Source organism: Pseudopodoces humilis, chromosome 1 (genome assembly GCF_049639895.1).
Source record: "Pseudopodoces humilis isolate 2021_Gansu_Grassland_sample_001 chromosome 1, ASM4963989v1, whole genome shotgun sequence".
Taxonomy (NCBI): domain Eukaryota; kingdom Metazoa; phylum Chordata; class Aves; order Passeriformes; family Paridae; genus Pseudopodoces; species Pseudopodoces humilis.
This window is the reverse complement of record NC_142200.1, coordinates 90831214-90856657: the sequence shown is the minus strand read 5'-3', so window position 1 is coordinate 90856657 and position 25444 is coordinate 90831214. Positions and strand designations below refer to the sequence as shown.

The 25444-nt window shown below is 39.4% G+C and overlaps 1 protein-coding gene across 5 annotated transcripts in view; it reads left to right on the top strand.

The window, feature by feature from the left end:
• The first annotated feature begins 530 nt into the window (after positions 1–530).
• KIF13A (kinesin family member 13A) overlaps positions 531–25444 on the top strand; it is a 105424-nt gene continuing 80510 nt past the window's right edge. For all 5 annotated transcript variants that reach the window (XM_014254557.2, XM_088067245.1, XM_014254556.2 and 2 more), the window contains exons 1-2: positions 531–661; positions 870–960. In XM_014254557.2, coding sequence (XP_014110032.2) covers positions 607–661; positions 870–960 — 146 coding nt within the window. In that variant the 5' untranslated portion in view covers positions 531–606. The remainder of the gene's footprint in view (positions 662–869; positions 961–25444) is intronic.

Genomic DNA, 25444 nt, shown 5'->3' with positions numbered 1-25444 from the left:
GGCGCATCCCGCTCCCGCAGCGGCATTCCCGCTCCCGCCAGCGCCGCCTTCCCGCTCAACGCGCATCCCTCCGCGCGTGCTCCCTGGGAAGCAGCGGCTGGCCGAGGATGGGGCGGGGGGAGAGGGACTCTCCCCACGCCTCCGTGCCGAAGGCGCTCGGGTGTTTCCGTCGCTCTCCGGCGCCGCCGCCTTTCCCCGCCCTCTCGCCGCCTGCCTGAGCGCCCGCACTCCCGGCGGCGCGGCGGGAGGAGGCGGAAGATGGCGGTGGGGATTGACAGGGAGGCGGCGGTAGCGGCGGTTCTGCGAGCGAGCCCGTGGGCAGCCAGCGCCGGCGCGGACCGCGGCTGAGCAAGGAGGCGGCTGGGGCTGCGCCACCACCGCCCTCCCCGGCGCCGGACCCTCCTCCTCCTCTCCTTCACTCCCTCCCTTCCTCCCTCCCTCCCTCCCTCCCTCCCTCCCTCCCTCCCTCCCTCTGTCGCCTTCCCCGCCTGCCCCGGCCCTCCGCCCTCGCGCCCGGCCCGGCATGGACGCTGGCGCTCCGCCGTGTCGCTGCCGCCGCCGGCGCTGAGCGGGGCCGCCCGCCCGCCGCTCCCGGGAGCGGGGAAGATGTCGGACACCAAGGTGAAAGTTGCCGTCAGGGTCCGGCCCATGAACAGGAGAGGTAACCGGGGTCTGGGGACAGCTCGGGGCGGGGGCGGCACCGGAGCGCGGCGTCCCCCCGCGTTCTGTCCGGGCTGGCGGGAGGATGAGCCCCCTCGCCCGCCCCTCGCTCCCGGGGGAGCCGGCGGGGGCCGAGCTGCACCGGCGTGCCGGGAGAAAGGGGGTGCTCCGCTCGCCCTGGCTGCAGCCCCTGCCGTGTTGCCTTGCAGAGCTGGACCTGAATACCAAGTGCATCGTGGAGATGGAAGGGAACCAGACTGTGCTTCACCCGCCGCCTTCCAACACCAAGCAGGGCGAAAGGTAAAAGCCCGAGTCGCCGTGCCCCGAGTGAAAGCCCAGCCCCTGCTCCTCCGCCTCGCCCTCGCAGATGTCTCGCTTGGCTTTGTCAGGGCAGCCGCGGGGTCCCCAGGGTGTCGCTCGGTGCTCTTCGGGGCTGCGGTGGGAGGGAGAGGGCGAGAGGCGAGCGCTGACCGGGGCCGCTGCCTTGGGTTTGCATCCATGGGAAGTAAGGGTAGGTTCTTTACCTGGCTTCCTGAGGGAGTCGGAGGTACCCAGTGTGGAGACAGAAGATCCCCGTTAGTCTCCCAGGTTTAGAAGTTGATTCTTGATTGACTGCTCAAAAAATAAACTGTTGAGTAGGTAAGGACTTAGACTGTGTGTGCTGTTTTCAGAAATTTTCCTTGACTGTAGGCTGTTAACAACTTGGTGTAACCTGTGGGGGAACAAGAAGCAGAATCTGATTTTTATGCTACTGATGGATTTTGTTTTTTATATAACTTTGTTTACTGGGTTTTAACCTATTTGCATTTGAAAAGGCTGTAATTGCTAGATCCTTTATTAATTCAGTGTTGTTCTATGAAGTAGCCAATGAGAGAATATATTAAAATAATTTTGAAATCTGGCATTTAGTTGTGATGCCCCAGTAAAGAATACCCTTGGAAAAAATCCAAAATACCAATGCACTAGACTGTAAAAATAGATCAGAACAGGAAAAGATTTCTTTCCTTTGAGGGAGTGTGGGGAAAGACAGGGAGGTGCAAGGGGAATAGTTATGTTGTATGCTTGTGTGTTGTATTCTTCTCTGCCCGCTCACCTATTGACTGCTCAAAATCTGTTAAATGCACTTAATGCCAAGGAGTGAGAAATCATTTGAATGGATATGGAGATTTTCAACTTAGCACTTTCCTACTGCTTAAGCCTTTTTAAAAATATTTTTGACTCAGTTCATAGTAGTTATGAAGAAACTGTAGTGTGAGAATATTCTTTTTTTTTTTTTGCAAAGACAGAGTGTCATGCTTTTATAGTTTTCCAGTGGAAAAAGTTGAGACCTTTTCTATTACATGTCCAAGGTGTGAAGGTGCTTCTCACATTAACCCATGTAATAGAATATAGCTGTAATCACACCAGTTTATTTTAAATCCAGCTTGTATTGTCTTCAGAACCATTGTTGTGGCTAAAGTGCTGGTCTGCATCTTGATAGATCTGTGCTTGTTTCCTGCCTCTTTCAAAGATCTTTGTGTGATCTATAAGTTGTGCTGCCTCTCTGGGTCTTAACAGCTCATCTGTGAAATCTTGGGGGTTTTGAAAAACTGTTTTGTTTTAGAACGTATAGGGTTTTTTTTTCAACAAACAGGAGTTTATTGAAGTGTGTATATAGCTTCAATCACAACACTGCTATAATAAGAATAACAAACTCCTCAAAGTGAGTGGAATTGAGAGGTATGAAGCATAAAATATACATAGAGTTTATAAAGCAAAAACAGAATTAAGATTTGAAAATCACTGTTTCAATAGACTTGAGAGACTAAGGGCCAGGTAGTTTAATGAAGAGCCGGTAATGTGGGAATTTTGCTTGTTGTGCACATTGGCCCGGAGGTATTCAGTGAGACTACACAGTGACTGTCTTTTGAGAGGTTGTGTGTCTTGTGTTTATCAGGCTTTAATATCTATAAAATATATAAATTCTCTTGGTGGGGACTGGCTTCTGTTTCTACATCAAGAGCCTTATGGGTGAGCTGTGACGCTTGTGTGCAACCTCACCATCGGCAGCTGTGTTGGCAAGGGATAGATAGCTATCCTGCTTGCAGCACAGTGTGAGGCTGGAATTTGTCTGGCTGCTAACTTGTGTGTTTGAAACAACTGCCAGATGTGTTATTGGAAAGAACAGTTAGAAATACTGATCAGAAGTAACTCTCATTAGTGCAAGCAGATAGTTTGGGTGCCTGCTTAATGGCAGACGTTGCGTGTTATCTGTCAAGATGCCTGCTGGGATTTTTAGCGCCTCATGAACATCCTTACATTTCCTTCAGTGCTAAACTGCTGGTTTATATTTTTTACTCAATATAAATAGTTTAATTTCTCATGATGAGAAATGGATTCTGTTCTTCTGTGTGTACCCACCATAAAATGTCTATATAAACTGGCTCTGAATTGCTGAGTAGTTGCTGCTTGTACTTGGATTGATGCCTTGGCAGGGTTAGAGATGTCAAACGGATTTTTGGTTTTCTTTGTGTAGCTTGTTTTTATATAGCTTAAGTGGATTTTTCTTTCAGAGCAACCATGTCATTGAAAAAATGATTTAATTTGTTAGGGTGATTAATTGGTCTTTCTCTATTCCATGCGTTATTTTAATATTCTGTTTAGTCTTACCTTTCCCTTTTTGTGTTTTATCTTTTTATATGGAAATTTCCCTTTTCTAGCTGAATGGAAGTACAAGTTTGTGCTGCATTTTGGAATAAGAATAAGTAGTCTTCTAAAGCAAATTTGGTTTCCAGGGCTGTTTTTTTTAATTCAGCTGAAGCCAAGAGACTATAGGGTGTAGGGAGTAGAATTCAGGACCGTGCACTTTATTTGCTTTGTTCTCTCAGTTATAATTTAAAAGGTACTGACAGAATTTTCTAAAATAAAATTAGGTTTATCTTTAATAACTATAAAATGATAAAATTTGCTCTTGGAAGAACATCCAAGGTTAGGAAAATCAGATTTTACTAGCTTTGTTTATGCTGTAGAGAGTTTTTGAATTAAATCTAAATTCAGTTGCATTATTTCAGTTAGTCTCTAGGCATTATTAAGGATTGTTCTGAAGGATTTTAGATGTACAAGTAATGCTAGTTTTACAGGTGATGTAAAAGCCCTAAAATCCCAGACAGTGCTGTCATTTGTCTAACTTACATTATTGTATTAGAGGTAAAGTTATCGCCATAAATTAGGACAGGGTTCTGACTGCATCTTCTAACTGTTAGACCACACAGCACTCACATGTAACAAGCCCAACTACAAAATAGTAATTGTTATTAAATGCAAGTGTTCTGTCTTTTTATAAGCAGCAGGCCTGCTGTTGCCCACAGGCACGTGACTTCCAGTGTTCTAAACTAATGAAGGAGGAAAACCAGAACATAGTAAAACTGAACAGTCTGAGCCTGAAAGGCACAGGAAAATCTTTATCAACTGAAATAATAGGAGACAGAGTTGAAAAAGGAACGGTTTTAATTAGCCGCTATCAGGTATAATCTCTGGTGCTGGCAAAGTTTTTAAAAGTTCGTTGTTGGACTTCATACCTTTAATCCATGTTTTGTTTTTACTGGTAGGAGTAGTTTCCTTTACATATGCTGAAGTGTTCTTTGTATGTGCTTGTGTGTTCTTTTAGTTACCTCTCATGTCTCTCAGCTATTTCCTTCCCAAACCAATATAGATTTCCATTTCTTTCCAGGAAGAAAGTTTCTGGGAGCTCTCTGATTTTTTTTCCTGTCTTTACCCACGCACCTGAATTTCCTTTCTCAAAGAACTCTCTTCACAGAAAAAAAATCTATTCTAATTTATAGGCTTTCAAAAATGGGTATTATGTTTCAAAGCCAATTGAATACATCCTTCTGTCCTGCTATAAATGTTTGTATTTGGTTGTTGGCAACGAGGTACCATATTAAAATGTAACCATGAGACAATCAGAGTATGGAGTCACAATCCTGCAAAATGATTGAGTATGTAGATTTCACATCTCTGTGTCTACTTAAGATCTGACTTTACATTATGGATGTTATTTTTCAGTAGGACAAATGAGCTCTTGCTAGGTTAGTTCCTCCTCTGTTTCTGATTGTTAAAATATGCTTTCCTTCTTTCCTTCCTTTCTTTTCCACTACACTTTTTAACACATAGGATCTGAAAAGTTTTATTTTAGCTCCCTGATAACAGTTCTTCATGACATAATTTTTCCTTTAGTAAGCAAAAGTATTTGTCTTGACGGAAATAAACAAGGAACCATGGAGACAGTAGAACTGAAATGCTATTTCATCTGTAGTTTTAACTGAAACACAGATTTGTTTATTGGGCAATTCATTCTATTAGAACACAGTAGCCTGTTGCAAACTTTGCCTTAATAAAAATCTCAGCGCAGAAAAGAAGAAAGAAGTCCTCAGATTATAGAGCTGAACTGAAAAATCTCACTTTTTTCTGAAAGTGTCTTTCTTGCCAGATTCTTAAAAAGAATCCCCAATATGTTATGACTTATTGATTCTGTCCTCATCTGTCCTCATTTTGATAAGACAAGTAGCACCAAAGCCCAATTCTACTTAAAAAACCCCTTTTCTTATAGTACTAAATGACTAAAGATTCCAGAATATATGGAGGCTTTTTTTTTTTTTTTTTTTCATAGGTTTAAGCTCTTTAATAAAATAAATAGTTGGGAGCAGATGTGTGTGTGTCTATCTAGTTTTTGTAGGTCATAATACTTTCAAAGATTAATATCTGAAGCACAGATTTCATCCGTGGGCAGCTAGTCCTAAAACTCTTCTTTCCAGAAAACAGCTGTTGCTCCTTCTGCTTTGGAGAAAACATGATTTTGGATGGTCTTTAGTACATGGTCCTTCCCTTGGTGGTTGTGGTACTTCATCGTTTTTGATATGTTGCTTTGAGTAGCATCAGAGATGAGAGAAGAGTGCTGTTGGAGGCCTTCATGATAATGGTAACTTTTTCAAACTGAAAATTCTGGAAGCTGAAATAGGACAGCTGCTAATTAGTTCTGTATCTGAAGGAATGGCCGACCAGATCACATCTTTGATGTGTGAACTTCAAATTACCACCTGTTGGAGGTGGATCATAAAATAGTAGAAGGCAGCAACTTTTATCTTTGCAGGAAATTGTAGAAGTAATCTGACTTTGACCTGTCTAACTTTCCTGTTAGACGTCAGTGTTCAGGATGTGAATTGTTAGCTTTAAACCTTGGCAGAGGAGATGGATTTGAGTTATGAAATGTGTAGTTGAAAAATGTCATTTTGAGAGGTACATTTGCATTGCTTTAATCCAGTCGTGCCTCAGATGCAACACTAGATGCAGTTCCTTGAAACTGCTGTTCTGAAATTGCACGTAATGTGGAACACAATGAGGCACAAATTTGTAGTCCAAAGTACTGTGTGATACAGCTCTTGGTTCATGAGGTGACCTGAATTGTGAGTAAATGCAGCATTCATTATTTTACTGTGTTTATAAAATCCAGACAGCTGATAGGACCTTGTGGTTTGCTCTTCAAATGTGATTGCTAGAGGAAACTACTGTTGGAAGCTGTTGGGATTGTGGGTGAACAGCCTGTAGTACTTAGCTGGCAAAATTTCAGAATAAAAATAGATAAAACATTTGAGGAGAAGGAAAACTCTTCTTAGAATGACCATGTTTAGGCAATCATTGCTTTGTAGCCATTCTGTGCTTTTGGACTACTGAGTGTTATGTTCAGATATTTCTGAGTAGAGCACAGTGGAATGTGATGCAGCTTCAAACCTGTCCACTTTTTCTCTTTTGCTATATTGGAAGTACCTAAGTTGTGGGACAGGAAAATATGTATAAAAAGATCAGTAGGCTTATAGACATGCTTAGTTTCTGCCTTTAGAAGGTACAGCTATGCATGCATATGTTTATTTCTGCAGCCAGGGGTTTTTTTGAGCTCTGGATTGCTAGTCAATACACCTTGAATATGTTGTCTATTGAAATGAGTTACGAATTTTAAAAAATTGCAGCTCTCTTAAAACAGAGGGTTTATTTTGCCCTTTTTTTGGGAGATGCCAAGACTAGAGGAAAAATTTTATTTTCACCTCCATACCCCCTTAGTGTAAATAGAGACAGTTGTCTTGTTTTGAAAACAAGATTCTCTGCTCTGTTGTGCATCTAGTAGGTTGATTAAATGTGCATGTGGTAAGACTCCAGACTTCTAATTCATTGTACTTTAATAGTTAAAAAACTTAAATGATGCTTGTAAACATGGTGTGACCCATGTGTGGGTTAGATTCTGGATACTTGAGGAAGTGCTGGTGCTGCAGAACCTGAGCTCGGGGAGCAGCAGTGCACAACAGCTGCCCTTCCGTGCAGGTCTGTGTGCCGAGCAGAGCTGGAGTGTGAATGTTGGCACAAAGTTTCAGGGACAAAGCAAATCCCTTCTCGGTCTGACCAGGCCTGCAGGGCAGCATGTGCAGGCAGGCAGCTGCTGTTCAGGCATGCAATATGGTGGAACTTCTAGTAATAAGATTAGAGCTAAATCTTTAAATTGAAGAATGCACTTGTTGCTATTGTGTTTGAGACTTTATCAGATTTGAACTCCTGCGCTCCTCTGGTGCAGACTGAGTAGTGGTGGCTGCCTCTGGCTGCAGTGCCAGTGTCTCCTGCATGGACAGACTGTCCTTAATGATGGGAAAGTAGTGCAGTGCCTTTGCTTATTTGGCCTGCCCTGGGCATGGTTTGAATCTATTAATGGAAACAATTACTGCCTGCTCTAGCAAGACGCCAACTGCTGCAGCAGTGCTGTGCAGATGCTCTTGCTTAACTGAGTGATTTCTCTGGTTGTTTGATATTTTGGGAGAGTTTCTGTTACTGATGGCAGAGTGGAGAAGGCTCTTTAAGGAAGTGTGAAAGTGTTGGCTGGAGACAGTGAGTGCAGCCCACATCAAAAAGACCCCTGATGTGCAATGATGTGCACCACAGGACTTAACTCTTGAGTTAACTTGTGACCCAAAGCACCAAGTTAACTAAAACAGTTGTGTCCTTGCCTGGAAGTAACATTGCTCTGTGTGTTACAAGAGGCAGTACAAGGGCCATAAGTTTGTCTGGCCAATACCTGACTTTGATTTGAAATTGATCATTAGAGTTTGAGATTTGATGGAGCTTGGGGTGATTGTGTGTGCCTTTGTGGTTCTTCTGTGTGAAGCTTGTGTGAAGAGATGGATGTTTGCTGGGGGTAGGAGGTAGGAGAGCTCAGTAAGTTGTCTTAGAATTTGAAGGTCAACCAGAAAAGTACATTGCTGACAGGAGTTGAAAATCAATGACTTGAGCTCAAGATACCCGTGTTGATGAAGAGCAGGAGTTAGACAGACAGTTTCAATGCCAGAGGAGAGTGTCCCTTTCTATAATTTCTCATTTTGGGTGAAAAGTAAGTGGCTTTCTGGTAGTGTTGTGCTTGGTTACTGTTATCATCTGTAACTCTGGCCTTTACTTTTGATAGCTGTCTTCTAATATAAAAATAATAGTTTAAAAACTCAACCCTCAAAACATCTATAAATTCATAACCATATCCTGAACTAGTATAGTCTATGGTCATCAGCCATACCCTTAATTTGGCTTTTTGTTACATCCTAAATAGAGACATCCTCACGTACATGCTTACCAAATACTCCTACTCCTATCCTGTCTTTGGATAATGTGAAGCTAGTGGCTTGTAAGGTGGAACATTATCAATAAGAGGCAGTTTGAATGTTCTGTCTCATTTCACTTGGATCACTGTAGGGAAATCTATATAGTCACAGCCCCACATGGAGTCCCCTATTGCTTTTCATCCTATAGTGACTTATTTAAGTGTTATAACTCAGGATAGAGATTTATACCACAACTACTGTTTTGACAAACAAAGCCATGAATATATTTTGGCGCTTGTTATTGGTACGGGGCTCATTTTGAGGTGCATCAGTCAGCACAGGAGCTGAAAGGCGTGCCTGAAACATTTCTGGGTGCTTGTGTTAGTGCATGGTTAATGATGATGCTGCAGATGAGTGCAGAGTGGCTTACTGTGCACTAGCAATAGGTTTTGTACTCACCTGTTTCTTAAAAACTAGTCTTCACCAAGCCTGTGCTGCTGCCTCTTCACATTCAGTAACAGCATAGACAGCAGGCTAGTAGTGACTGGAGATTCCTGGTGTCACTGCATCTTCTTTTTGCTGTGTGTATGTATATTCCAAGAATTTTAAGCATTTCATAAACATGAATCAGAGCAGCTGCTGTGGCTGGAATGGCATGCTTATCTCTGCATGTACTTAGGAAGATACTTCTCCATATGTTTAAAAAAGTGCCAGGGTGCATTGTGAACTGTAAAGTTTCTATAAAGTAACTTGATGCTTTGCTTTAAAAACACGTTGCTGAAAATGTCAACACTGGAATATTTTTTTCTTTTTTTTTTTTTTTTTTTGTATTAGAGAATATTTTAGGCTTACAAATACAATGAGAAAAACACACACCATATTTTATTTCTTGAGTTTACATTTTCTTAGTTTATTCCACAGTCTCTTTTCAAACACAAATGTCAATCCCAATTAAATAGTGTACAAAAATCTCTAGCCAAGATTAAATTTTCTTCTAGTGTAAGGCTTCAAAATTCTGAATCTGTCTCTTCAGCTATTGCAGTAATTTTTCTAGTGTTAAATACTAGTATGTGGAGCAGTCTGTTTTGCTTAATAATTCTTATATGATGACAAAGAACAGCAGGTCTTAGATAAGAAACTGGAGGATTTGATACTTCTCATGTGGTTTCCACTTTCTGTCTGACTTCATTATTTAAATAATGTCGAATGTAGCTGAGGTGGCCTTTAATAAACTTGATTCTTTCAGAGTTGAAGCAAAAAGGATCGTGTGAGGTAGAAGGGGCGATTTGTCTGCCAAACAAATTGACTTGTATGGTTATTGGCACTGGCTGTAATGTAATTTTTAGAACTTCAGAGTTCTTATTCTTGCTGAATATTTACTTTAGATTGTTTTACTTTGTGATTCAAAAGCCCAGGCTTGTTTTACAGTTGACAAGCTTTTGCAAAAGATAAATCAACAGAGCATTCCAGTGGAGGCACAGAACTGGTGGAAGTTCTTTACTGGCAAAGCTGCTTTATGGCCTTGAATGAGCAGTGTCCTGTTCTGCTTTGGAAAGTTTCTTTGTCAGCATCTCTCAATGTGAGTTTTTTAGATACGCAGTGTGATGCGAGCTTGCAGTGCTCCAGAGTTGTTTTGGCTCAGTAGTGCCACCTCCCTGAATGATGCAAGTCCTAAACATTTTGATGAGTTTTGGTATTTTTTCCTTCCTGTCATGCTGTGTTGACATTCTTTATTTTGAGATACTTCTCCATTTCTTTTAGACTTCAAATAAATTTGCAGTGAATTTTTTTCTAGCAAAATCAGACTGAATTTGGCAAAACAGAGAAACGTTAATTTATTCACTGTATGTAGCTGAAGACATTAATATATTAGTTATGTGTCCTCTGAATGCTCAGCAACAAGTGGCTGAGTTTGAATTTTTCTTTAAAGAGAACTGTGCAGTTATGTAAGGGAGTAATAGCAGAATGTATTTGCAGACCTCCTGCACTTTGCTATTTTATTACATTGGGATAAAAATGTGGTTCTGAAGGTTTTGTTTTAAGTATGTAATGAGCCATCATCCCAACACTCATGTTTTGCTGGTTTGGAGCTTCTTTCTGGGTCCACAGCAGATATGCTATTCTGAAACAAGCGCTCTGGAAAGCAAGCTAGTACTTTCCATTGTGCCCATTACATTTAAAAAGAAGGAACTTTTGGATAGTTCTAATTCTTCTGGTGTAAATCTAATCCTTGTACCTGCATTTTTGATAGGAGTGCCCTTGAGAAATGCTGCTTCAGTGTCTGCAGAGAAAGTGACACATAAAGTAACCCAAGAGATGGCTTGTTAGTGGGTTTGCTGCTGATGTGGTAGAATATTCAGGGAAAGGATACTTGGGAACCAGGACAATGAAAAGCAAAAGAGAGCTGCAGAAATGTTTGCCCAACAACATGATAAAACTTATTAAAATACATGTTGGAGAAAATCAAACCAATCAACAACCTCTCCTGCCTTCCCCCCTCCAAAAAAAACCCAAAAAAACGTTTCTTTTCATCCTCCTGAAAACCTGGCATTCTCTGGGGTGGTACTAGTCTTCATGGGTGTTCTGGTTGGGATCCAAGTTGAACACAAAAAGGAAAATCAGTTATTGTAAACAGACCATTGAACACTGGACAGCTTTGCTGTGTAGCTTCCTTGTCAAGAGCTTCCAAATCCTTAGAATGTTTATTGTTTGAGGTGTTTATAACATTGTATCTAAGTCCATGGCATGTTTTAGTGCATGGCTGTAATCCATATTTTACACTGAATTTTTACTATTTATTGCACTAAATGTCATGAATGAGAACCTTTTTTAATTGACTGTGAAATAATCTAACGTGAGACAACTTATGTGACCATCAAAAGGATGATGAAGTGTGTTTGAAGATGGAGCATCTAGGTGTTCTCCTTAGGTCCTTTTCAGTGGAACAGTAAATTGAATCTTTTAGTAAATTTAGTAGATGATCTTTCTCTCTTAGCATTGCAGTTCCATGATTGGATTCCTCTTTACTGTCGGAATTGCTGGGTACTGAAGGAGGGAGATGTCTGACTTCCACATGGTGAGAGTTAGAAGTTATGTCTTGACACTTCTATTTTCAAGCTCTCAGCAGGGTGTGGTGGATGAGTACTGAACCTGGATAGACATCAGTCTAATCTCTCCTTCCTTGTTTACTCCTTGGGGCAGGCTGCATCCCCTCAAGTAGTTTTTGAAGTTTCAGTTTTGCAGATGTGAATGTGACAGTGGCACTCTTTTTGTCAGAAATGCTAATACTGTCCTTGCTGCCATCTGCACTCAGAGACAGAAGTTTTGTGTGTGCTCTGAGGAATGTGGTGTACCTCTGTTCAGGATGTCCTCTTGCAACTTTGGTCTAGTTTAAACCCAGAAATGCAGATTTACAGTGTTGAGTAGGCTGAATGCCCTTAGTGTTTTGCAAAATATATGTGTTTTCTGAGTATGTTTTTATGATTTCTCTGGTGTGTGGTCAGACCTGTACTATTGGTTGCTATTTCAGAATTTCTTACCTGAATGAGGAAGAAATCCATGGCTCATGTGCAAGACAGATCAAATTGACTTTGAAAACACTCTTGTACTCACATGACCAAGGTGTGAAACTAGTTTTATTAAAATCTCTCTAAGCCAAATTGATCTTAATCTGTCATCCTTTGTCTAGGAGGTTGTTGTAGGATGACTTCTGAAGGATCATGGTTCAAATGTTTTTCTCAAGGTATTGGCATCTTCATCATGGTTCAAAGAAGAGAGGCAAGTGAGCTTGCCTTTGCTCAGAAGGAAAAAGGAAAGTAAATGCTGCATCTTTGAGGACTTCGAAATGGGATATTACAAAATTGAATTGCAGAACTGAATTTTGAGTGAGGGATTTTTCATTAGCAGTGTGTACCAAGAAAAGAAAATAGAAATACTGACATCAAGCAGTTGTTGTGTAGGGAAAAGAAAAACTAAATCTAATTTCTTTAATTTCAAGAGATATTTGGAAGTGATGAGAGTCTGACAGCATGCTGACTAGTAGCTGTAAAGAGAAATGTCAGAGTTCAGTAAGCTCAAAGTAAGTGTTTGATTTGACTAGGAAACTTGCACTTTTTTTCCATATAATGGTGGAAATACTTTGTATTTGAAATACTTTTGTCATTATCACTCTACTTTTCTTCCAAAGTAGAAGAAAAGTTTAAAATTCCCTGCAGAACTTTTCCTCTTAACAGAAGGAGCAAAGGCTGCTTTGTATTGTTCTTTTGTGGCATTTTTGGTTGGTTGGAGCTGTTTTTGTAGTTTTTTTCTCTTAAAGTACTGTTAATCTAAAAGTATTTGAAATGCGATACCTGCCTTAGCTGCTGCTTCTCTTGCAGCATGCTCTTTCTGTTTCATGTCTCAGTTTGCAGGTGTAGTTGATGAAAATAAATTAAGCTGGTGTGGAATTACTGATCAAACATCATCTTAGTCTTTTTTTTTAGTAGAATGGCTATTTAGGCAGAAAAAGGAAACAGCTGACTCCTTATTACATTGAAAATTAATAACTGAGAGTTGCTCTGACTTAAAATATTAATGATGATGGTCAGAGTGGGAAAACTACACTGAAGGATTACACTTTTAAAATAATTTTGAACTTAATGCTGTATTTGTCAAACCTGAGTTTTGTTTGCAGTATTGCTCCTCATCTACTTTGCTCTTTCCTTCACATTCTTATCGTAGTGTTAGTAACCTGGAACTGCTGACCTCATTAATGCTGGTCCCCAATTAATGTAATGCTTATCAGAGTTCAGAACCTGTGTGCCCTTTCATATGACTTTTAAGGGTATTTCAGACTGATCTGCTTGCTCTGAGTCTTTCTTGTTCCTTAATATATGGCTTCTCGTTCTCTTCTAAGGATTTTTGTCAGTGAGAGACCACATGTAATTCTGCATTATTTCTTCTTGCTGGTTTTGTGTGACTCTTTTCACTATGCAGGCAGATCCCTGGGTAGATCATTTAGGCCGTGGGTTATTTATGGCAGAGCTAATTAGCTGAGTTGCAGCTCCTGAAACAGAAGAATTGCAGCTCAGTGTCGTGGAAGTTTAGCTGATAAGCTTTGTGGGGCCTCAGCTCCTCCCGTGCCGAGTCAGATCAGGACACTCAGTGCCGGACTCCCACAGTCTGGGTGTCTAGCAAAGATTCACTGGCCTGTGCTGCCCATGCTGTACCTGGTGTCTGTGGCAGTGTTGGAATCAAGAGCAGTGCCAAGGATAGCAAAGGGCAAAAGGTAGGTGGGCGTGGGCCTCCACTACTGCTCTCCTAGTTCAGATGCAGTGCAAGATGAGCACATGTTCAAGTAACAAGGCAAAGCTCCTAAAACTCATGTGTTATAAACCAGCTATATAGAGCTATCTAATGGACACCGTGGTGTTGATTTGGTGTTTGGGAATACCTGCAACATACCTCTGAGTGTACACTCTGTGATCTGGGATTTTCTGTTTCCAGAGTGGTTCAGCCTACTCCCATCATGAGTGGTAGAGCTGAGTGCAATCAAAACACAAATGGTACTAAATGGAGCTAGAAAGCTGTGTCTTAAGTAGTATTTAAAGTATTTAGTTGAATACTAGAAACTAAGTAGTTGAAGTATTTTGCCAGAAAGTGGGGTAACACTCACAGATTGATTTAAATATACCTGTTGACCTTACTGATTGAGCTGATTGTTAAGTTTAAAGCAGTTATTTGCAGTACCAGGAAAAAAACAATCATCAGGAAGGAATACATTTTTCACGGTTCTGTCTTTCTATGAAGGAGACTTTCCATTGTGCAACTGCAGTACAGCATCACTGGCGAACACTTGATATCCCAGTGCAGAATGCCAGAACTCCCTTCTTAACTGGCTCTGAGTGGGTGCCAGCACAGGCTACAGACTCTCCTGCAGTCTCTGGGTCAGCTTGCAGGGCCCAGTAGCCAGGCCTGACTTACCACCTTGCACGCTCTTTAAACATACAGAGCTAATCTGAGTACTAAATTTCATAATTTCTGTGCAAGCAGATCCCTAGAAAAAGTTTATGCCTTTTTCTGTTCTCAAGATTAACTTCCTTCTTTTTCTACCCTTCGTTCTCCTGACCTTCTACCTGCATTCTCCCATGCTCTTTAAAGATGCCATGTAAAGTGTTATCTCCAGAAATGATGGTGCTTCAGAGTAGAGCTTGAATGCTGTTAGCAGCACTCTGCTGCTTAATCTAAGTTGGAAGCTTTGATTACATTTAATCATCTATAGTTATTATGGTAGTGTGTATGTGTGATTGTGTCACTCGTGTCTCAGCTCTTCTGTCTGCTGTGTCTCACTCCTCTGAGTAACTTCCCTTATAGTAAGTACTCACTGACAGGAATTGGGGTTTATTTATCCTATTACTACTTTGTATTTATATTTTTGTATGCGGATTGGTAAATATATTCCTCCTGCTCTGAAACACGTCAGGGCTGACAGCTTAATTTAATTTTAAGATGTCTAATTTAGAGTTTGGTTGTCTTTTTTGGGTTTTGTTGGGTTTTTTCTACTGCAATAAGACAGATCTTAAAATGGAATAACTTCTTCCATAATGCAGCTGTGCTTAGTATACTGATGATGAATGAAAAGGCCTCTGCATTTCTGCAGAGTGGTATAGACTCTCCCATTCTCAAACTCCCCCTCTCTTAACCTGGAGTGCTCCTTTTCTCGCTGTGTCCATGCTGAAGCTGTGCCCTTTTTAGTACCTAATCAGGTGCTTTCCATTGCATGAAAGGGTCCATGCACCTTCTCTATTTATGGGCATCGATTTGTCTCTTTGCCACTTTTTTGCTTTGTTTTATACCCTGAGTTAAAATAAAACAAAAACACAACAACCTGGGTGGACTCAGTGTCTGGGATTTTTCATGCACAATAAATCTGCAGCATGGCTAAAATTCTCACAGGTAATTGCAGTGGGAAGATATTTCAAAAAAACTTATACCTTTGAGTATAATAATACAATAGTGTTCCACTCTGTCTAAACAAATATTCATAAAAAGATAAACTTGTCTCTGCAGTCTGAGATCACAACTCAAAAAAACCATTTTGATGGGGTATTGTTAGCTGCAAGACAGCAAGAGAAAAAAGATTCCAGTAGGCATTACAGAAGAATGAACAAGCTTTTAAGAAAGAAGGATTATCATATCTTTAAAATATTTTAGCTGTATATAGGCTTTGGGTAAAATTCTGTTGAGAATACTGCATGTTGTTTGAACACGTGTTTTTAAATGTCAAAGTGTGTGGAGAGAGAAACAAATTATTTACGGAAAAAAGTATTTTCTGACAGCAGCTCGCTGTGCAGGCTGCCAGTCAGAGTTGCTGTGATGTTGTCTGCTATCAATAAGTGTGAGAGTTGCACAGCATAGGAATTCCATTTCGAAAGGTGATTATAATGACTGGCAATCTTTGAGTAAAACGTGTCGGGAACTACGTAGCAAAATTTTTGATTTTGTCAGTATGGTGTTTAAACTAGGATAGGACCTGAAAAGATGGAAAATCAAATTTTTGTTAATTATTACAGCCCTGTGGAATTTTAGAGGCTAGAATCTTTACCTCCCTGTTTCCTGTTGTCAGTTCATTGTGTCTGTACTGTCTGTCATTGTATCTCTTGGAGCTTAACACCAATTGCTGTCGTAGAAAAGAGCAGATATATCCATATTTCTTGTAGTGAAAGAGGCTTTGAATATGAGAATTCATAGTAATTTTGCCACCAAAGCCAGCCTGCCACTGCAAATTCACTGGGCAAGTTCTGTGGAGAGAGAAGCTGTTGATCCCAGCTAGACATTTTTCAGAGCAAAACCCGCTAGGACTTGTTTCAAGCACATTGCAGTGTTTATGTGCAGAGCAACGCGTGGAAGAAATTGGTGATCAGAGGTTTGGTGAAGCATGTGACAGGAGTAGTTGGGCTGGGCATGCTTGTGTGAAATGTGGGGATTTTGGGGAATGGGACAGACTTGAATTCAAATTTAAAATAGATTTTTAATGTTTCTCTTAAATTTACATTTGTACTGGGTTTTGGGTTGTTTTTTTGTCTTTTTTGGTAACAAAGGCTGCAAAAGCTTAAATACTACTTTTCAGAGTTTTAAAGTTTACAAGTCAAAAACCAAAAGAAGAATCCAGATATTTTAGCGAGCAAATATAGTAATAAGTTGTAGATCTCTGTAGGTTGTATACCAGTTGTGATTTTAAAATATTGTAAAAACACTGCATTACTGGTTTTAGTTTGGGCTTGATTTTTTCTTTTTACATGGTATTTGATATAATGTTTTTAAAGTAGACATCAAATAGCCCCTATTTTCCATCCCTTTGCCAGAATTGCCTTTTCTGAGCACTTAATTCTCTGGGACCTCAAAAACAGGTGAGGATTAATCAGTTCTGAGCATGTTCTTGCTGTCAGAAGGATATTTTTCATCATGTTCCCAATTTTCTTGAACAAAGTGTTCCAGCTGTCTTCATTCAGTAAAGATACCATCAATTACAAGTAATTAAGAGGTCAAATCAGATTATGATCTGTGGGTTTGTTGTTTTTTGAGGTTTTTTTTGAGAGGTAAAATGATTAAAATGTCTGTTGTGATCTAATAATTCTGCATATGGCAGATCCAACTTGAAGTAGTTTCTGAAGAAGAAAAATGTATTGTGGATGCTTTTTCATATTGAACATTAAGAATTTAAAAGGTCAAGATATGAATGAATATTGAAATTCAACAAGATGAGAGGCCAGATTGCTTTGGCTTACTAGTTAAATCTCTCCCATGCACGTTGTTACTTCTGGCTTTTTGAGATGAAGTGCTGCATAAATTACTGCTGAAAGTTCCAAGGCTTTTCCACAGAAAACTGAGTGAAACTGTAGACCATTAACTTGGACTGGATGAATGACTGCCCTTGAACTTGAGTGTGATCAGGTAGTGCCTTGCACATCTGGTGAGATGACATCAAAAGTTAGTACCCTTCAGCTGTTTAATATTGTGCCCAGAGAGGTAAAGTCAATGAAGTTCTTTGTATTTCAGTTATTTTTATTTTCAGGTGTAATACTTAGGTTTTAAATAAGAATATTAAAAAATAGGTATTTTACTACTGCTAATGGTAGATGGATAATTTCATACAAGGAACAGAAGGTTTCATAATGTACTAAAGACTAATGGCTGAAAGCTCAAGTCCAGTGAAGGGTTTGGGGTGGGGGAGGAGAGGCCAGGAGTGCATTTACTTACTTATTGGTAGAAACTGCTTGAAGAAAGAAGGAATGTATCTGCTAACTTGAGGAAACAAGATAGGTCTTTCCTTTGGCCTTTGATTACCTTGTGCTTCTCTATTTCTGGATTGTATGGTGTGTGAGACAAGTCAGTCTCCTTTCTGAAGTATGGAATACTTTGGCCTCCTGCTGCTTGGGCAAAGCTGGGATGGTGGTTACCATCTTCTGAGTTTCTGGTATCACAGAAAAAAGATCTTCAGTCTTCAAGGCCTGCACTAAGAACTACACCTGCAAAGTTTTCTTTAATACTATGTCTCAGGTTGCTGGTGGTGTGGCATATTGGTCAGTCATGACAATTACAGTAAGGAAATTTTTAAAACGTGAACAGTTTCTTCTGAGTCACAGTATGGGATTTCTCAGGTTTGAGAGAAAGTATGTGATAACACCTTTTGCTAACCATCAAATTTAAGGTGGTAATTAACTTCTTTTCATTGCCCATGTCTATCACCTAGGACCATCTTCTTTTAAAAATAGCTTTTCCTTTAGTATTTGTCTGCCCTGTGTATTGGGCTTCAGCAGTTTCATGAAAGATAAGAATTTGAGATAATTTCTAAATGTGAAAAATTGGAGTCACTTGCAGGCAGAAGGTTGACCATTGTGCAGAAGCTTTGGACAGAAGTGATAGGAGGACAAAATATTAAAGAGCATTGTGTATTATGAGCTGTGTCAAGAGGGTTTCTTACAAAATGTATAGATGAGAAAGAAAAATTTTGGAGGAGCATGATAGAATCAAAAGCTGGTAACAGTTCACAAGAGAATTTCTACTGCATTTGTACATTTAATAAGATATATTAGACTGTTCAAGTTGTGGGGAGAATGGAAAGCTCACTACAATTGTTGTTAAAGACAGAAAGACTTCTTACTGTCTTCCAGACTGTAGTCCCAAAATTCTTCAATTTGCAGGCAGAGGAGCAAAAAATTCTCCAGTGTGTATTTAAGATGACAGATTGCTTGAGCAATCCAGTAGTTTGTCTCGTCTGTTTAAATTATAAAATGACATGTAAAGTCTGAATCATTGTGCAATTAAGTGATGGTTGAGTGATAAAAAAACTGTTTCCTGAACACTTGCTTCAGAGATGCTCATTCTTTAACTGCCTCTAATAGCATTAGAGAGGTCTCTGATTTTAGAAATTTATTTTGGTTTGTATACAGAAAACAGCATATTGCCTTGATGGAGCAACTTGTCTTTTTTTAAAAGTAATTTTGGCTCAGTTGATAGACATATTTGAAAAAACTCCAGCATGTAATTGTGAGGGGTTTTGTGATTGTTATTAAAAACAGGTGCCAAGTAAATAGTCATATTTTGTTGGGGTTTTTTTAATGGTGAGAAGGTTCATGGAGATGCTTAGTCGTCTCTCTGAGGTAAGCAGAAACTTTGCTATGCAAGACTGCTGTTAATGAGTTCAACTTTTATTATTGCCAGCTGAACAAGCAGCTCAAAGCAGCTAACAGAATTTTACATTAGTCCTATACCAGCTGGAGTCAGCACAGATGGCAGTAATAGTTTCCATCACTGTGCAAAGATAAATGGCTGCTCTGTTGTGCCATGGAGGAGTGTTAGAGATCCCAAGTAATGCATTTACTAGTACTTATTAAGACATATTGAGTATCTGTAGGAGCAAGTCCTGAATGAGAAATTTCTCTAAACATTATTATGGACTGCTGTGATGTGAAGAAAAGCACCTTTTTAAAAAATAATAAACTTAATTCAAGAAGGAAGTGATAGATTTGTAAAGAGACAAGGTTTATGGATCAGATAGTGAATATGTGCAGCTACAGTAAATTATGATCATCAGTGTTTTGGATTTGGAGGACAGAATTTCTGGGAAATGTTTTCTTTTTCCTCAGCTTGTGGCAGAGCAGAGGCAAGGTTTCACACAGAGGCTGCAGGAGGCTGTAAACAGAATGGTCAGTGTTTATCATTGGAAGAAAAATCTGGCGATACAAATTGAAGCTTAGATGAGGTGATTTAGTTGGAATTGGGTCAGAAGGCACTGGTTGCTATTGGAAAGGGAGAATTGCTGTAAATCCCTTATCACAATTTTCTGAGATTATGGAAGTAATTTACAGTAATGAAGAATAGATGACTTTTAAACGCTCTTCAGGAATTAGTTTGAAAGAAAAAGTTCACAGAAGTAACTTGTCTATTTTGACTTTCTGTGAATGCAAAAGCATTTGAAACTTGTTCTCTGAAGAAATACATCTGCTTGTGTGTTTTTTGGGATTTTTTAAAAGTTTTTTCCAGATTTAACTGTTCTCTAGGTTATGGTATGGAGGAGAACAAACCATTAAACTATTGCTTTGACTGTGGAGCTCTTTGCAGGATGTGGGTAAAGCAAACAACTAAGCAAACCTGGAGGGCAGAGGGCTTTTTTATTGCTCCCTGCCAGGGTCACCAAGCCTCCTCTTACTGTAGGCAGGAGGCAGAATGTCTGGCATCTCACACTATCCTACAGGTAAAATTAAGTGAGCACGTCTTCAGAACAGCTTTGGATTACACTTGTTCACATAGTTTGGTTAATGGGGTGATATACTGGAATAATATTTCTAAGACTTCTTTCTAAGAATTCTTAGCACTTCTTCCACTGTTCATCTGGTGTTGCTGTTGGCAATGAAATAAGAGTGAAAGTAGGCTGGGTATGTGTCTGCTGCTGTTGGGCACCAGAAACAATCAGATGTTGGTTGCCATGCTGTGCCTCCCTTCTGGAGAAGAGTTGCTGTCAAGGAATAAAATTTTAACTTTGGTTTTCTGTTTGTGTGCCAGACTGCAAGGTTTTGATACTAAATTAAGGTGTGTAAGAATGATAATCTTTCATTCAGGAAAATCTGGGGGCTGTTTTACTGCCGTGCACAAATCAGCCTGCCCATGAAAATACAATCAGCTTTTGCAGATTCCTGAAGTATAGTCAGTGTATAGAGCAAACTTTGAAAATTTTTTTTTCCCCTTTTTCTTCATGTACGAGATGTCTTTTTGGAAGAAAATTGCTCTAAGTGACTGGTTTTTCCTAAGAAAATTTTTTGGAGACAATTCTTAAAATGGGGCAAGACAAGCTTAGTGAGATTTTAGGCTTGCAAAACTTACTTTCAAGCTGCTGAGTTTGTTGGCAACAACCACTTCACCCAGATTTTTCTGTATTATTTTCACTGCTACTGCCTCCCCCAGTTAAAACGTACATTTCCAAAATGTCTCTTGGAGTTGTTTGCTTATGTGTCCCTCTGAAAGCTTAATTAGGAGATAGCTACTCATATTGCAGTAACAATAGATTTACTTTAGATGTACTAAACAGCTCTTGAGAACTAACATTGGATAGATTTTATTCCTTTGGAAAATTAGTAGCCAAGATACCAGGGGTTCTGTTGTTTGCCTATTGTTGTTTGTTCTAAAGCATGAAACAGAAAATGAAGCTTTAAATTAAAGTTCTTGCTGTTTTGGGGTCTGATGCAGACACATTTGTGGTCCTGTGGTTTTATAGATAGGTGTCTGTGTTGGAAGTACTCTTAGAAGAAGAAATTCTGTGTACCAGTACTCATTGTACAATTCAGAACTTAGACCTTTTCATGAAGTTCTGTGTTTTTTGTTTCTCTACCTTTTAAATAGAGAAATTATCAGTGTCTGGGGTTGTTTTTTTTCCCAGGCCTCTGATTAGCATAGCATATATTCTTGAGTTGGATCACTTGTTTATACAGGGTTTGGTTGTTTTTTTTTACATGTTTGCTGCATTTCTTCTACTTCCTTTTTACTGTAATTTAGTGTTATGCTTGACCTGAAGTATGAAAGGTGTGGAAGGAAGGTTCAAGGACTGGGTTGCTATTGAGGCAAGACTCCTGGTTAATTTTCATGCCAATAGTTAGAAAATACTAATAAGGAAACAATTGCTTTTGTCGGTAATTGTTCCTTCAAATGCTCTTTTGAGGCTGTGCCTTCTGGAGGAAGGCATGTGCTTTGATGGAGAATATTACAACATACTTTTACCACTTTTTCTGAGGGGAATCTTTAGGAAAAATATTAATTATCTGTGAAGTATTAATGTAGTGTAAGAAAGAGGAGCTCATCTCCTGTGCCTCATATATTCAAATGATGCTGAGTGTGCAGTTTTGGTGTTGTTTGTGCTGTGGGTTGAGCATTAATATGAAGTATATACATGTAACACGCCCCAGGACACAGACACATGAGTCGGTTAATCCATGGCATTTCAAGCACTCTGTTCTGAAAGACTACAGACACCTTGTGAAACCCCTAAAGGCAATTTGTCTATAGAAATACGCTGAAGTGTATCTCTGGATTAATTCAGACTGCATTTCTCATGCTGAAGTTCAAGGCACAATCCTCTGTTTCTCATATTTCTGACAGTGTCTGGTTGGCATATATACCTGACTTGATCTGAGGTCATTGCTTACACCTTACCCTTTCTGCTCTGGATTCATGGAGCATTATTTAAGTTCTTGGGAAATCTTGTAGGCAAATACAAGGATGGTGAGTATAGCCAGTCATTGGATTATCATTGGCATTATTGCAACTGTAAATTCTGGGTTACGGTACCTTTTTTCTGCTTGATTTTTATATATATTGTATTTTCGCCATGGAACAGACCAGCAGATTTACAAATTCTTATGAGGTATTTTGGAAAAACACCCATTCCCTCACCTTGTGTTTCTTTAATGTTGATCCTGTTATATGAAGGTATTCTTGCAGAATATGAATTTTTGGAATGAATTTTACAGAATGCTGGGTTTCCCACCGAGATCACTGGTGGGTTACAGAGCTCTCCCCATACACCCTTATCTTCTGTTCATCACATCTGACTGGACTGTTGCTTTGGAAACCGTTGTAATGTCGCAAGTGACTTCATTATGATTAAATGAGGGGAAAAAAATAGAACAAAAGAGCACATTCCTGCTTCAACATGCAACTTGGAAACTGAAACTGTCTCACATACATTCCCTGTATTTCAGAACACTTTTTGGTAGCGGCACAGATCTGTCCTGCTAGTCAGGAATAAAATCTATACTTTGAAATTCCTGTTATTTATATTCTTTAAATATAATCAGTAATCAACTGATGTAGTTCCAAGGATAACTGGCTTATACTCTATTAAAAGCTGTGTGTGGTTCTGTAAAAAAAAAAGAACCATTTAGTGTTGGCACTTCTTTGTCCATCACAGAGACTTAATTAGTTGTCTTTAACACTGAGAATGTTGTAGTTTCCTGTTCTGTCTTGGAGCATTTTCTATTTATTGCTAGTACCTGTATAAATATTTGGGTTCCTGAAGCAGGTCTGTAACTGCAGCTAAACAGAAGATTAAAAAAATGTACCAGGATGCTGAAAAATTTTGGCACTGTCTCAGCATTGTTACCAATCTAAAGAAATTTCCATGTATTTTGTGGTTATTTTGGAGTTTGCACTTAAAACTTGTCTAGTAAATTTAAGTTTTCAGTGCTATTTGGTAAATGAAACTTACTAGTCACAGAAGGAAAAACGAGTGTTATGGTTTCCTAGACCTACCCCATCTTTTTTTCCCCTTGATGCTCTAGAGGGTGTTTGCTGAAGGTCATTTTCTAAAGAGTAAACTCTTCTATCTGTGCAGCTTGCATGGAGTGGTCAGGAGCCAGATCAGGGATTGTTGCTTGGAGAGGGATGGGAACAGGAGGAGGCTCTGCAGGTGTTCCCAGACACCTTGGCACTGTGGTGTATGTGCAGTGCTGGCTGGATGTCCTGCTGGTTAACTCTGGTCCTCAGCTCTGGTCACTCCCTGCAGTCTGTAGTAGCTCCTAGTGCTGCTGCTCAGGTGTCAGTGCTTTGCTGGGAATCTCTCCAAAACAGGTTACTGAGCCACCAGCCAGGCCTTGCTCTGGGCCTTACAGGGAAGGGGGCTGGCAGTCAGAGCACGCCTTGCTGCACCTGCTCCCGTGCCAAGCTGAGATCACTAACAGCTCTGCGGAAGTTTAAAGGGCTTGACATGGACAGCTTGATGAGTGCCACAAGTGAAGATAGTTTGGGGTGCGTTTAAATCCAGGGTTTTTTTCTGTTCTTCATTTAACTTCACTGTCACTGGTTTGTTACAGTGAATGAAGCAGTTGATGTGTGAGATAGTGTTACAGAAGCTGGTAAAATATAGAAAATGTGCGGGGTGTGAGACTTGCTGCAGAGACACCAACTTTTTCATTGTCTATATCCATATGAACCGCTAAAATTGACATTTAATTCAACTCTCATTAACTGAATCTGATTAATTAATTTAATCAATTCTCAGCCACTGAGAAACTTTCAAGTCATTAATATTTTCAAGTAAATTGTCATTTTCTTCCCTAAGTGTCCAACACCTTCCTTTTTTTGGCAAAGCAAAATGAATAAGCCCATCCTGAGTAATACATGAATTATCTTTTCCATTATCTCTCAGGAAGTTCTGATTGTTTCTGAAAGGCTGCGTACTACTGATCTGCTACCTGAGTAATGTGTCCACTCCCTCTATTGTATAAGTACGTGGTGTAACCATTAATATGAATCTGTTGTTCTCTTGTTCTTTCTGGAAAAATAATTAATGGTATCGAATTAGAAATAGTATGTTTTTTTGTACCAAAAATATTTTTTCTGAATGTTTATTTTTATCATCTGTGTAGGTAGCTGCAGATGACCGTCTTATCTCTAAGAATCTCTGCATAATATCATGTCTTTTTGATTTTGTGGCTGGAATCCTAAATTAATTACAGAATCATAAATTCTAATCTTGATGTTGATCAAGACAGCCTCTTAGTCATGGTATTTCAGTACTATAAAGGAAAGTATTGATTTATCCATAAATATATGCATATTCCTGGATAAATCAAATACTGATAACACTCACAAAGTATACACTTGTTCAGTCAGCAGTCCATCGGAGTTGTCCATTGTGAACTATCATCAGCTAAATAAAAGAGCTCAGATGTATAAATAGGTATTTAATTCACAAAATTCAGGTGGACTTAACGTTACTGAACATATTTGGTATTTTTAGCAGATACATGTTGAACTGGGACACTGTATTTGTGGGAGGCCAGTTCTTTCTGAATTCTATTTATAGGCTGGCCTGGAATGCTCACATGATGATATTGTTTGTAATCTTGAGTGTTTTTATTGCCAGTGATGCTATGGCAAAGAGCTTCTCAGTATTTCCATTATACAGTTCTATTTCTAAGCTGTATACCTAGTGCCTAACATAAAGCTTGGCTTGGAGGGTTGAGGATGTGACTCCTCTGCAACTGGAATAAATCCTGTCTTTGTAGTTTTGGAAGAGTTATGTGATTGCAGTGACTTGTACACATTTCATTATCATGTTGCTACAACAAATATTAAAACACATGGCAGTTAAAACAAGATCTGAAAAATATCCATAGAAAAATGGTCAAAGACTAGGCAGAAAACAAACTGCAATGTTGCTGTTTGTGAGTTTGCTCTGATACAGCAGAGTTTAATCCAAAACGTTCAAGCCATAAATGATTTTGAGCTCAGTTAGTGAGACTCTGTTAAGAATACTGGCCAAAATTAATGTTGGCAGTATTTCAGACTTTTTTTTTCAGGTGTTCTTTGGTTTTATTAGGGTCACTCCAGTTCACTAGAACAGTGTTTAAAAAAAAAAAATTAAAAAACCAAAAACAACCAAACAATTTCATTTGAGGAGAGTTGAAAAGGAGGAGCAGAAGATAATTAAACTGTCAGAAAAAGAATATCACTTATTTGATATTGTTGTAATAAAATATGTCAAGGCAAAAAGGAAAAAAAAGTAATTTTTTGTTTGTTTGTTTGTTTAAATTTTGTTTTGGGTAGCTGCCTAAAGGAATAATTTTGTCTTCCACTTGATGACTACTAATGGTCATTTTCTTCTTTTTTGGTCATTTTTCTTCTCTAAGGAAAAAGGAATCTTT